This window comes from Acartia tonsa, chromosome 9, assembly GCF_053477335.1.
Source record: "Acartia tonsa isolate MP-2025a chromosome 9, ASM5347733v1, whole genome shotgun sequence".
NCBI classification, from domain to species: Eukaryota; Metazoa; Arthropoda; class Copepoda; order Calanoida; family Acartiidae; genus Acartia; species Acartia tonsa.
In genome coordinates, this window is record NC_137268.1 from 27557902 (window position 1) to 27572872 (window position 14971).

Genomic DNA, 14971 nt, shown 5'->3' on the forward strand with positions numbered 1-14971 from the left:
AAATAGTTTTCGAATGAAAACGAGAATAGTTATTTCTCGCATCGTATTATAAATGGCTTTCCAATGATACAGAATGTACAATTATAAGATTAAAACTAGTTTTTTTAGCCCCGAGATGCCGAAGGCACCGGCTAAAAAAAACTGGTTTTAATCTTGTGATTGTACATTTTTATATTCGTAGAAAGCTGGATATAATTCGATGCTAGACATAGTTTTTTCGTATGGATGAGAACCGGTTCCTATCCACCGGATTCGAATGAATACGAGAATAGTTATTTCTCGTATCGTATTATAAACGGCTTTTTACCGGATTCGAATGAATACGAGAAAATAATTACTAGTTAACTATTCACAATTATTACTTTTAATCTGATAAACCATTTGTATAAATTGTATAATTGTAATAATCTAGAACAATTATTTAACGGCTTTCCGCGGATATAAAAATGTCCAATTACATGATAAAAACAAGATGCCAAGGGCACGGACTCGAGAAACTGGTTTTAATCTAAGGATTGTATTTATACTCGTAAAAAATTGGATATTATACGATGTTATATATAATTTTTTAGTATGGCTGAGAACCGGTTCTAATCCACCGGATATTAATCAGTTTCGAAGCGATACTGGAATATTTGTTATTTCTTAAGTTGTTATCATACGGCTTAAATTTGCCAGACAGACGTTCTAAACATCCATTTAAAAATTCTAGTGACTTTTTACGCATACATTTATCAACAAAAAAAAAGATCCTTCAGTATAAGAAAAATATTTATTTAATAAATCAGATCACTGAAAATATAATTTTTCAGTCCTTATAATTTCAATTGACTATTTCAATGTTCTACAGATCAATTAATGATGTATAGTACAATGTCCCGTTTTAGGGTAATAATGGTAATAATAAGCCTTGCAAACTACCATCCAAACCAGTGGTTAAAAAAGGTGTATTAACTTAACATTAAGTTATTAAATTACGCAAAAAATATATTTTATTGTAGTTTCACCGCCTAAAATCAATATGAAGCCGTTCCTCAACCACCCCAGCCTTGTTCCCTGATTTCTAAAAAAAATATTATTCCTTACTAATTTTAGACACCATTTTGGAGAAGAACAAAATTTTAAAGACCTTAAAACGGGACACTGTAATCTACAGTATACACAATATTACATATAAAACGTACAAGAGTTATACACATTTATAAAAATTATAATATTAATATTAAATTACAAAGTTAAGAAATTATAAAAGTATTTACTTACATTATACTATGAAAGCTCATAACTTTATAAAGACGGATTTGGTTAAGTGTTTGATATTTTTAATTTTATATACAGCATGGACTACAAAAAAAATAATTTAAAGTTTAAGCTTTAATATAAATCAAAACATTTTTAGCCATACTGTAGGTATTATTTTTGTTTCTAAGCATAACTATTTAAATCACAAAATTAATTTAATTATTCCTTCAGTGCAGAATAGACTATGAGACTCGAATATAAAATTAGAAGGAAGAATATGTGTTCAGCATGGCTTCGAAACAGATTAAAATCCGCTGGATAAATTTAGAACCGGTGATCATCAGTCACACTGAAAAGTCATGTATTGCATTGTAATTGTATTATAGAAAATTTCCCACCAATAATAAAATAAAAGTAATAATTAATACCAGTATTATGTAAACACACAACTGATTTCTTTCCAACACCAAAAAAAGGACTAGTGAAGGAAACAACTACCCAGTCCTTTAAAAGTATTTGATTCCTTTCTATAGTTCGAGTTCCATAGGCTGTACTGTACTAGCATTAAGATTAGTTTCACAATGTTTTCAGTTTTCTATTGCTTTTTGATTAAACCATCTGAAAATAGAAATACCTAATCCTTTAAAGCTATGGCACTGTGATTTGTAATTGTAAGTTTTATAGTGACCAAAAAATTAAAAGAAAAATGATGAAATTTCTATCAAATTTGTAAGAATACAATAATTTTTGGTTTTTATTACATTACTTGCAACATATACATATAAATAAATATTAGAATAATGAAAGAAAAGAATTAAATTAATTATAAAATCATAAAAAATAAATACTTGTTAAATGATATAAAATATTATTTGGAAGGGTGATCGTATGATTTATTTTGTTGATTTATAAACTTAAACTTTATATTGATATGCCGGTCTTGTCGGAATTTAGTAACCATACACCTAAAAAACAAAGTTTTAATAAAAATAATTTTGGCGTAATGTTAAAACTAAGAAGCATGACTATTATAAAATAAATGAGAAAGCATTTTTTTAAATTAATGTTCATATGCCGAAACTTGCTTTGAGAAATGTTTTAAAAATCACACCCCTCCTTTACCAAACTTTAGATTAAAAAAAAATTCCAAACATTTGGACAATTGGGCGTTCAAATAGGACCTAGTGGTAGTTAGAATCAGTTGAGAACAAAATCCTAGCCGTTCCTTCTTGCCGGATATCGCTATTTTAAGATTTTAAGTAAAATTACACTAAAAATCCAAATACAAACTTAAATCTACTTTCAATTTTTTCGTATAATTTTAGTGAGACAGCCCCAAAACAGAGTATCTTTGCTCCTGTGGCCAGACTGACAGTCTGGAGTTCCTAACAGAGAGTGCCTTCATGTGTTAACACAAGTAGGGATTCGAACCCATTCCCAAAACTAACAAATGTGGAATAGCTGTGTATTACAGCATGATGTCAGTATTTTTAACACTGATAGATGGATGGCCAGCATTGCAAGGCATATCCTAACTAGAAAACCTAATCATTCACCACAGGCCCCAGTGGAACACCTTAGGGGTCTGCACCACATGTTTACTGGGGTGTTGTTCACCTGCTCCCATGGATTGGGCAGGTTTAGACCCAATGGTGCCCTCAGACTCCCATTGACCCTGCCATTTGGGCCAAGTTGAGAGTGATGTTACACACCTGACCCGTGAAATGGGCCGTGAGATGCTTCCCTGCCAAGATCAGCACAGCCGCCACAGAAGGATAGCTACAGGTGGTGGGCTGCATACATTTCTCAAGATGCAAGTTAGCCCCATTCTGATCTTAATCCTCCAGGAGATCATGGTAGTGTGCATTTTTGACCATACCCTGAGCCTTGGAGGGTTCTTTCTAATGGAGTTGGGGACACAGTTACAGTTTGACAGACCTTAGCTGGTGGTATGGATCAGTTGGGAGAGTAGCCATGGTCGCCCCCACTCACACTAACCAAGTGGCCCCAGCCCTGCCAAGCCTGGGACCAGTGGCTGAAGGCAAGAAGTGCTCTAGCCGTACAATTAACTGTCTGGCCAGGGCTGCTTTCAAGGGGCCACTGCAAGCCACAGCCCTTGTTCCCATTGAATTCCCAGAGGTCAAGGTGCACCTGAGCTGACCAATGAAACCGTGAAACTGGACAGGGGCTATTCTTAGTTGTACACCCCCATGGTGTTCAATGTGCCTCCAGGAGGTGAGACTGCATCAAACTGCCCCCAGGACAGAGATGGTGGTCAAGACCAGGCCAAACTTTCAGTGCAGGGGCCTGACCCCAGGTACAAGTTCAACAAGGAGCTGACCCTGCCTATCACAAACAACAGCTAGAGGGTATCCAGAGGGGCATGCATTGCCCGAGCCCAATATACAAATTACCACTGCCATGCTGTAATATACAGCTATTCCACCTTGGATAGTTTCAAACAGTAACTGTGTCCCCAACTCCCTCAGAAAGAACCCTCCCAGGTTCAGGGCATAGTTCAAGATGCACACCACCATAATCTCCTGGAGGATCAAGATCAGGGTAGTGCTAATTTGCATCTTTAGCGAAGGTATGCAGCCAACCACCTGCAGCTATCCTTCTGTGGCAGCTGTGCTGATCTGTGATTGGCAGGGGAGCATCTCATTAACAGGGTATGGGCCAGGTTTGTAACATCACTCTGAGCTTGGCCAGGGTTAATGGGAGTCTAAGGGCCCCATTAGGTCTCAACCTGCCCAATCCTATGGTGCAGGTGAACAACACCCTAGTAAACATGTGGTGCAGACCTCAAAGGTGCTCCACTGGGGCCTGTGGGTGAATGATCAGGTTTCTGGTTAGGATAGGCCTTGCTGTCTATCTGTCAGTGGTAAAAATACTGACCTCATGCTGTAATACACAGCTATTCCACGTTAGTTAGTTTTGGGAATGGGTTCGAATCCCTATTTGTGTTAACACATAAAGGCACTCTCTGTTAGGAACTCCAGGCAGTTAGTTTGGCCACAGGAGCAAAGATACTGTTTTGGGGCAGTCTCACTAAAATTATACTAAAAAAATGAAAGAAGATTTAAGTTTGTATTTGAATATTTAGTGTAATTTTACTTAAAATCTTAAATGGCGATATCTGGCAAGAAGGAATGGCTAGGATTTGTTCTCAACTGATTCTAACTACCTTTAGGTCCTATTTGAACGCCCAATTGTCCGAATGTTTGGAAATTTTTTTTTAATCTAAAGTTTGGTTAAGGAGGGGTGTGAAATGTCATTTAGAGGATTTTTAAAATTTGTACTATTATGTATACATTACTGTATTAAAAGTTAATACAGGAACATATAATTATACATATTACATAACGATATAGGAGTCTATGCACTGCACGATCGAGAGCAATTGTTAAAGTCCCTTTTTTGTAATATTGCACACACATACATACGGTATAATATTTCCAAATTTTTCTGTCATAATTGATTACAGGACAAGATTTCTAATTTCTACCTCCTTCGTCCAGCTTTAATTTAAAGTTTTAATTGCCCTGTGATCGCACATTGTCAGAACATTTGGAATTTCCATTCAAGTATAGTTAATATCACAAAAATACGATAAATAGGGGGGGGGGGGGGGGGGGTTAATGCAACCATCTTGCATCAAAGTATAAATAGCACTAATGGAATACGAATTTCGATCTGAAATTTTGCATGAGTAATCCTTGGTAGGTCTATTTTCCCTAAATTAAACAAAAAGTTGGAAAAGTAACGACTAACGGCCGTTTTTAAAGCATTTGTTCCATCTCAATTTTAAAGATTTTTTTTACAAAATTTCAATTCTAGTGTGTCAAAATAAACCTGAATACTTGCTATCCGGTATTATAAATTCGAATTCTAAGTGCCATTTATACATTGATTACGAGATGGGTGCATTAACCCCCCCCCCCCCTTATTTCTTACCTGAACTTTGACTTGATTAGGCAGGCTCGACATTGGCAGTGGGAGCTGAAACAGAAAAAGATTGTTTACAAAATAGACCATAGATAAAATATTTTCCAGTATGGATTCGAAACCGAGTGATATCCGCTCGATTTGAACAAAGTCTCATCCCAACTGAAAAAATCATGTATAGCATCGTATTACAGACAATTTTCCACGAAAATTTTAATCAGAAAAATAATACCAATTGTGTAAGCCCTGGCCTACGGCGCATCGGGCCAGACAACTTGTTTCATCTTGAAACATTTTAATATTCGTGGAAAGCTGTCCATAATACGATTCGATAAATAACTATTTTTATCTATAGTTCTACTCCCATTATGTCAGTTATTAGGTATTCTATGAATTTATAATGAACGTTAAATGAATCTTCCCCCTAATGTATATGTATATATCTGTTTTCCAGGTGGGAAAAATAAGGGTTGTAGATTACTTTAATCAGCTTATTGAGACCAAAACATTAAAAAATATGTAATATAACTTATCAAAAAATATTTACTAGCTACAAAACTTCTAAGCTTAACTTTTTAGAATTAACTTTTCAGGAAAGCTTCATAATAGTCCTGTGATAGACTCATATTAAATCTTAAGATTTAGTAAAAATTGTACATTTAATTCCGGAAATATAAAAATGTTAGTAAATAATACCTAAGGGAAGTTAATTCAAAGAAAAATCTACAAAATTAAAATTATCATGTTAATTTAAAGTAGCTTTTTAAAATTTTAATTTTTATCTAAAATATTAATAAACAAACAAAACATCATGGATAAGATAATACAAACAGAACATTCCCATATCAATTAAAATATATATGTATAATCAAGAAGTACTTTAGAATATTAAAATTTACGGAAAAAGTCTAATATGGAAAAAAGGTATTTTTAGGTCAATCCATAACTGCTGGTACTTTTTTAGCAGTAGCAAAACCTGCCTCTCAAACCATCTGGAATAAATATGTCCCAGGCAAAATAAACTTTTTCATTTGCCGCGCGCTTCTGTGCATTCTTTATTCTCTGCTATTTCAGCTTATTTGTAAGGCCTAAGCCAAACAGTTTGGACTTTATTAGCCATCAAAATACCTTTTTATTTGTATATTAGACTTGATCCATTTTTTCTTCTTTATGAATAACAAAATTTGCTCAATATTTACTAAAGAATTATTCATAAAAAATGTTTATTTAACGAGATAAGCTTTAAAAGGCGACATTGAAAATAGTCTTTCCAAAAAAAATATGAAAAGTTAGTACATACAAATTAAGACAAAACTTTATTAGTTACCATCGATTATGACTTAACCACTAGGGGCAACTCTAGAAGGATTAGAGGGAGGGTACTTATCCTTCAAAAACTTGAATTAAGTTACAGAAGATAAATATTTGAGCTACCCACTCTATACCTTTATAGGAAACACAAACATGTTTAAAAACGACAAAAAAAAAAACAAAATATTAATTTAATTTTACATTCATAGTGGAAACCTTATTAAGAATTTCTAACAAATGGACGGCAGGGTTAGTCTTAGATCTACAAAACAGTTTTTAGTATGTTTTATTGCAAGCAAAGGCTGTCTTTAGGCCTCTATTTTGAAACAATATTACGTAAAACAGACATAATATAACTAAAAAATCCCAGTTTACCTCAAAAAAAACCTACCATAATATCGAAGTTTATTATTCAATATCTTACACTCCTAATGATCCTCCTAGCATCAAAACATATTTTTAAAAGTATTTATTTTAAAAAATACATGTAAGTTTTTCTCTCTAAATAAAAAAGGGAACCTTCCATTAAAGAATTCCATTAATATGTATAAACAAGGACAGCTTTTTAAAAAAGAATCGTAGCGGCAAAATTAGAATGAGAAATATTTTCTTATGCAACACATTTTTTTGATAGCAAGATCAGCCTGTGGATTAACTGCATCTTTCACTAATAAAATTGGAAAATTATAATAAGATATTTAATAAAGTTCGACATTATTTAAAAATCCGCAAAATAACAAGAAATGAAGGGATTATCAGCAGTGTTAAGTACATTTAAAAACATTCTTGACAGCTTCATATAAATCTTTAGCTATCTATATTAAATTATAAAAGTACTGATAACTTGAAATTAGAGGAGCTCTAGGTAAATTCCCCTCCATAACTTAAAATGACAAGACATATCCCTTTAACAGCCTGCTGTGCACTTAAATAACAAATGATCTAATATTCTTTACTGGAAAGTTCCCTTTCTGCATATAAATCATGGAATAAATGATAATTTAGATTCAATTCTTATTTCATCAACATTGCCAGAGCCATCAGATAATCCTTTAAATATTTTCTTTTAATCAAATTATTTTGTAGTAGCGAAGCTACTTTTTAATTCACTTTGTCGGTCTGTCAGTCATTAATGCTCCAAAAGACATTAAAAAATATTTAGTTGTAATGATTTCGTGATTTTTGTTGCTGCATATAAGGTATATCTTTTTTGACAACTGTACATCCGCTCTATAATTGAACTCACTTTGTCAATCCACAATTATTTTGTTCTTCGCTACATGTAGATGTTGTTATCCTTTTAGATAGCAAAAACATGATTTAAAATTGAAAGTCCATGTTTAGGTCAGTCACTTATAAATAAGCTTATGGAACAAAAACTTTACATGCGGATTTATGCAACAATTAGGTATAATCTGGAAAGCGAATATAAGGACAATAATAAATAGCGTAGCATTTCTTTAATTAGCATATTAACCATCCTTACACTTATTTTAACAAAGGGGGGAGGGGGCGAAAGTGACACCTTTTGAAACCAAAACTAAAAGTCAACAAAGAAACTCTTTTTTTTTAGTTGAGTTCCTTTTAGTTTTGGTTTCAAAAAGTGTCACTTTCGCCCCCCCCCCCCTTTTTTAACATAGTATTATCAAAAATATTAGGTATGTATTTTTCTTTTATTATCAATTACCTATCAAAATTACATTTAATCTAAGTATAAGAAAATATCTGGGAATAACTTGCTTAAAATGCTTCAAAAACAATTTAATTTACTAAAGGATTAAGATTCTTAATTACAAACAAATAGATTCTCAAACAAAATCATATAGTTTATATACAAAACAGAGTAAAAGATAAAATATCTGCGGAAAATTCTTAAACATTAACAAACAAACAAGGATGACAACTTCCATAACAAGGAAAGTGCAAAGGTACCAAATTTGGTTTTAATCCATTTTGATGGAAACAAGGACGACAACAACATCCAGCACAATAAAATCATGAAATGAACAAACGGACAGAGCGTTTTATAGAGCAGATTTTCAAAAAATATTTCTTTAGCGGCCTATCTTAAATAACAGCCGAGAAAATCCCATTTTCCCATTAAGTTACGGACAGACTGATGGACGTACAGACCAAGTGAATGAAATGCGTACCTGTCATAGAAGTGTAGACATTGTATACACCAAGGAAGTAGTAGCAAGTCAGGGCACCAACAATCAACAGGACAATGGCACTGGAAACATGTAAGTTTTATAAGCGGGGCTTTACTATATTAAGAGTCGATCCGTCCGTACGTCCAACGGCGTTGCTACAAAAGACCTACCACTACAAAAGGTCTACTCTACAAAAGACCTACCCCTACATAAGACCTACTCTACAAAAGACCTACGAATATATATTGTTATATTAACATAAAATTTATTAATAAAGTAATACATAATCAATACATGGCCACAGCGCACGGCCCCCTGGCCTGCCTAGCCGCGGGCGCTCGGCCCCCTAGCCTATAACCTAACCTAACCTTTCCTAAATATTGTATAAAAAAGTATCAAAAGAGGACTATCCACGAACGAGAGCACATGATTCTAAGTACCTTCCAGCATTGATCCTAACTATTTTCTTTCAGAATATAATAGGTCACCATATATTATTAATATATTGACGAGAAAATTTATGTTTCACCATGTTTTTTTTAGGTATTTCAATTGATTTTGAAAACTTTTATGAAGCTAATTCTTTTAATAAAATGGATATTTGATGATACATATGCGAATACTCGTGTTATATAGATTATAAATTAATCCATATCAGCATGAATTTAAACATACATATGAGATATAGTAAATGTGCTTTTGACATTTTTTAATTTTTATCATTTGACAACATGGACATTTAAAGACACCCCGAACTCAACAAAACGTTTGATAGAATTTTAACGAAAAATGGTGGATATTTTTTTACTTTTCTTCAACTGGAAGTGGTGAAACATAAATTTTCTCGTCAATATATTAATTATTGATAGTGACCTATTATATTCTGAAAGAAAATACTCAGGATCAATGCTGGAATGTACTTAGAAACACGTGCTCTTGTTCGTGGATAGTCCTCTTTGAAAAAAATCTACCAACCACTTTTTGTAAATCAACGAAATTCTAAAATATAATTAAGTTAATGTACGATAAACATTCATACATTATTACATATAAGTTAGGTTAGGTTAGGTTATAGGCAAGGGGGCCGAGCGCTCGCGGCTAGGCAGGCCAGGGGGCCGAGCTCTGCTGCTATGACCTTCTAGCATTACGATTTTTTATAGAGTAGGTCTTTTGTAGGCGTTGGTCTTTTGTAGATTAGGTCTTTTGTAGGCGTTGGTCTTTTGTAGAACCGACGTGTAGGTCTTTTATAGGGGTAGGTCTTTTGTAGAGTAGGTCTTTTGTAGCAACGCCCGTCCAACCATAACGGTTAGCTCTTTTCATTAATTTAAACATGTTAGAATTGTCCTTTCGATTTCAAACCTTGCATGGTGATTCCTCTAACAGTTAGATATAATATGGGAAGCGTAGCAACTCTATAATGGTTACAAGAAAGTCCGTATGTCTTTATAGTTGCTATAATATTTCAGAAAAATTTTAGCAATCCTAACCATTTTAACAATTCTGAATCGGAATGAGAAAAAAAGGACAATTTTTTTTAACCGGATGAGAATTTTTGGTTGATTATTTTCAGATGGGCGGATTGATCCGAAATTCGGAAATTGATTCGGATTCAGGGATCTAAGGAGATACGATCCCAATGATCTGTAGATTACAATTAGTGGTTGAAACGTTTGGACACTCAACAAAATGAACCCATCAATCAAAAATTAATAAATGTCCCCAATGTTGTTAAGCCAACGAACAAGAAAAAGTTATTATAAGACTTTGGCACAACGGTCTAAGGGTGGAAATTTGGCAAAAAAGTCATGATCAAATTTTCTTATTTTGACTTGATATTATTGATTTACATACCCCAGCCCATGCATAATGGACAAGGAAAAGAAAAAATAACGTTTGGAACTAAGTTTTTTTTTACTTCAAAGTTGGGTCAAATCAATATTTTTTGAAGGTCAAAAATCTACTTTTTATTTTTTACCTAGATATGAAAAATAATTTTTTTTTGCATAAATATCTATTAAAAACTAATTTCGTTCATATTCTTTACAAATATATATACCAAATCAATAAATAAAAACATTTTTATTATATATTTTACCTTAAAAGTGTTAATTTTATGCTTTGAAAGTAAATTTATGAAAAAATTTTCGTCATTTTTTTACTGAAAAATTTAGCAAAAAAAATTAGTTTTCCTCATTTTACTCCTAGTTGCGCTACCGACCCCATACCAAACCATATATGATTCTAAATTTTGAGAATATAATACAACTTTAAGTGAAGTTTCCAGAGTGGGGTCGGTAGCGCAACTTTAAAAATTTTTAATCTGAAAATTGCCTGTAAAACCTTAATTTGAGGGGGGGGGGGGGGAATTACAAACCATAGCAGCAATCTTAATTTCTCTGTTATTCCATTACTATTAAAGATAATTGAGTAAAACTTTTTAAAATTAATCAGTAATTACTAGAGGAACAATAATTTTAAAGGAAAACCGCGACTTACCCGCAGTTCCCGCAAAAAAAGCCGCCGCCCGCAGATTTTAAAAAACAAAACATTTATTGCATATAGGTCATTTCTTTTTTGATTTTAGTGTTTAGGGAAGGTGTTTGCAACTCTAGTCCTTAGAAGGAAAGTGCAAAAATGAATTTTGTAGTAGCGTAGCTACTTTCAAATTCGCAAAGTCCGTCAGTCTGTATGAATCAATATGTAAACATCGTGAATTTCTTTGCTACGACTCAAGACGGTTGAAAGAAAATCTTTTTATGAACATTATCTGTACAAACAACCATCTAGTGTAAGATTTATTTGGTCCGTCGGACTGTTGTTAATTCTCTTACAGACATAAGATATCTGTAGGGAAAATTTGATCTTCTAAGCAGTTTTATTTTGTAAGAAAGCTGATTTTTTGGTGATGGTTAAGCTCACCAACAAGCATCTACTTGGTCCCCTCATCTGTCTGTAAAACTCTAAGAACATTAAGATTTCAAAGATTAAATGTGTTCGTTTCTTCTGTCTTTTTTTTTGTAAGATATGTTATGATTTAGCTGGCAAATACTGTTTTATTCTATTACTTGGTCTACCGGTTTTTCTTTACTGTTCTAAAATGAATTAAATTTTGTTTGATATCAATTTTATGATGGTTATCTTATTTTTGGTTAGATAGGAGGGGGGGGGGGGGGGGAGTGGGGGCATAGATACAAAAAAATATTTTGGTCAGTTATGAGAATACTTTTTTCCTTTTAAACTCAGTATAATACCTTTAAAAACAGTAAAATTTTAACTGGTTTGGTAGTAGAAAGGGGGGGGGGGGGTGGCGGTGTTGGCCCCTGTAGGCCCTTGAGGGACAGTACTAAATTTAAATAGATACTTATAATGGTAAACTATACAAGTAGAAAAATACACATAAGATACTTTACAAAAAAAATAATCAATATCTTTAATGGGAAGCTCGATTATCCAGTCTCAATATTCATTTTCTTTAAGTTTAAAACGACCTAACCTCTCTTAAATAAATTATAAATATTAAAAAGCAGTTGTAAGTGGATAGTAAAAGGTGTATTATAATACTTTTATTTAAATATATCACTTTTTTTTAATGACTCCAAACAGCAAAATGAGGTAGCAAATAACACGGCGAAATTCGGCGGTAGACGGCGGTTTCGGCGGGAAATCCCTATTATTTATTAATAATCGTTTATCTAGGGTAGTAATTGAATCAGGTTAAAAATTTGGTTCAATTATCTTTAAAAATAACAGAGTAGTAACAAAAATTATATTTTAAAAATCACCCCTTTTTGGTTACCCCCCAATCACATTCCTGTGCACGCACCTATACATGACCAACTTTAAAAAGTTGCCTAATGTAATATATTACTCATAACTTTTTATTTTAATGAATTCGGACTGGTAGAAGTGTAAATATTTAAATTTGATTAAAGCTATACCAAATTTCCACTAAACCCCTCAAATAGACCATAGTGTTTGGGGACTATTGTAATAAAAAAGCTCAATGTCCCTTTTCCTCCCTGATTCGGATTGCTATCCCAAAAAATATAAAGTTTAAATATTTAAATTTTTTATCTTCCTTGACAGTTCAAATATTAATAAAGTATTAATATTTAAGATCTAAATGTTTAAAACTAGTTTCACTATGACCTCAGACTTAATTTCATAATAAATTGTAAAGATTTTCTAAATTTAAGGTATGTTCATACTTCATCAGTCAGAATTGGTTGGCTCTCGTAATTTCTCCAAAAGTGACAACTGAGTATTACCCCCCCCCCCCCCTTATATTTTGAAATAAATTGAAAATAATAAGGTAGTTTGTTTCCTATATGCCTTACCCCCACGTGGAGGAAGGGAGGATCCTATATCTGAGGTGACATAACCCTGCGTTGCTACCCAGTGGGGCCAGTACCAAATACTAACTTCAACTAACCTAAAGTAATACTGAAACATAAGTAAAGAAATTCAAAAAACTACCACCAAATTATTTTCAATCTATTTTTTAAAAAAGGGCGGGGGTTTTCTTTGCTCGACTAGGCAATTTTGAGGGAAACAGCCGTGTTTACCTGAACCAGGCGAAAGTAATGAAATAAACAATGACAGAAATAGTGCAGAGGATTGTATTCAGCAGAGAGGTGAAGATGGCAGGTAACAGGTAGATTCGGGGTTTGTCCTGAATAAAGGAATAAAAAATTAATTTTCTCAGGGATATAAAGGGATAAGACAATGGTCGATAAATTGATGATAAACAAAATATCCTACAATTAGTATTTGAATCACATATTTATTGAACTGACTGATCAAAATTTGATAAAAGTCAACAAAATTGTTTAGCCAACGAATTTTCTAGGAAAGTGTTATTATAAAACTTTGTGGACTAGTGTAATAAACAGTCCACTGTCCCATATCTCTCTGTAAACTGAGAAGTATAAAAGTTTTGGGGGTTGGTGGATTGAATTCCCATGTACCCTCCCTCCCCTTGGACATCTATGATGATATTTATTAAATAGAGGATTACCTTCTGAATGGCAAATACAACAAGGGCATACACAGCAATTCCAATCAAGGACCAGATCACATTCCAAATAATTGTACCTAGAAAAATAACAAAAATTAAGAAAAAATGGGAACAAATATATGACAAGATGACATAAAATCAAGTAAAAATTGAAGTAAATATTCATATTACCAGACAAGAACAGTCCAAATTATTTTTTAAATTGCTTAAAAATTTGCTTAAAAATTTCCATTAGGATGTAGTAGGAACATTTTTGACTTTACAGAGCATTTAACAACAATAATCAATTCCCTAAGAACCAAAATCAAAACTTATGTAGAACAAAAACCCTTTGATTGCACAACATTTATCTCCTAATAATGGTAATGAGTAGCGCCTGTTTTAGGAACAAGGTATCCATATCATACTCTTACTATTGCGCATCAGAAGGTACAACCTTTAGGTAACGTCTTTAGTTATGACTAGGTTTTGGTTGAGATTGGAACCTAACACCTCCCGAATGTGTTACACTATAGTCGCAGGTCTTTACTTACCAATACCACCAGAAAAGAATGCAGAGATAAATGCCAAACACCACAGAGCTGCCAATACAATAGAACAGTACCTGAATAGTTTTATCATTTTAAAGAACGTTAGTAGCATAGCTACTTTATATCTAAAGTATGTATTCATCGCAATGTTACAGTAAAGTTTTAATTATCTTCCTATATTTTCTTAATTTTTACTGAAAAAAAATGGTTTATCCAACGTTGTCTATTTAATATATTCAAAAGATTAACAATGGAAAAGGATTCTATTAGGTAAAAAATGCCTACTTATGCAATTTTGAAAAACAAAAGAAAATATTCACAAATAATATTTTATTCAAGAAACTTCATAGCAAAGAAATAAAGACACTAACAATTGTACTTTTATATATATAAAAAATAAATTCGGAGAATTCAAGTGAAATATTCTTAAAATTATTATTATTATTAGTTAGTTAGTTAATTGTGATTGTTTTTATTTTACTTAAAAATAAGTCTTAAAACTTTTTAAGATCGCAAATAAGATAACATTCTTTAAAAACTTTGGGTACCAGCATACTACGAAAAAAAGTATATTTACTTACATTACTCCTTGTTTCAGCTCAAAGCAGCAAAATCTGCTGAGCTCTGGTAGTTTGGGCATAGCCGGCATTTTTATTTATATTTTCTGTAAATCTGAAAATATAATAATAATAATAAAGTACCAGGATTTCGCTAACTGCTGAACCATTTTGATTCTCCTTTACAATGTAGCTTCTCATAGGTCCTGCGAA

At 32.7% G+C, this 14971-nt stretch overlaps 1 protein-coding gene across 10 annotated transcripts; it reads right to left on the reverse strand.

The window, feature by feature from the left end:
- Positions 1–758: 758 nt before the first annotated feature.
- On the reverse strand, positions 759–14878 carry LOC145328659 (uncharacterized). Of its 10 annotated transcripts, none has more exons than XR_013882538.1 (10): positions 14783–14878; positions 14205–14275; positions 13672–13748; positions 13220–13326; positions 8655–8734; positions 5200–5244; positions 1982–2207; positions 1802–1860; positions 1130–1467; positions 759–844 (listed from the first exon to the last, which is right to left on the reverse strand). XR_013882538.1 is itself a non-coding variant. In XM_080172437.1 (7 exons), exons 1-6 carry the CDS (start codon positions 14848–14850, stop codon positions 5216–5218), a joined length of 432 nt encoding a protein of 143 aa, XP_080028563.1. In that variant the 5' UTR covers positions 14851–14878; the 3' UTR covers positions 1979–2207; positions 5200–5215. The 10 variants fall into 10 exon arrangements, 2 of the variants coding, with proteins under 2 accessions (XP_080028563.1, XP_080028562.1); XR_013882540.1 differs by adding an exon at positions 6893–6941 and having other exon boundaries at positions 759–1467; XR_013882537.1 differs by having other exon boundaries at positions 759–1467; positions 2091–2207.
- Between the last annotated feature and the right edge of the window lie 93 nt (positions 14879–14971).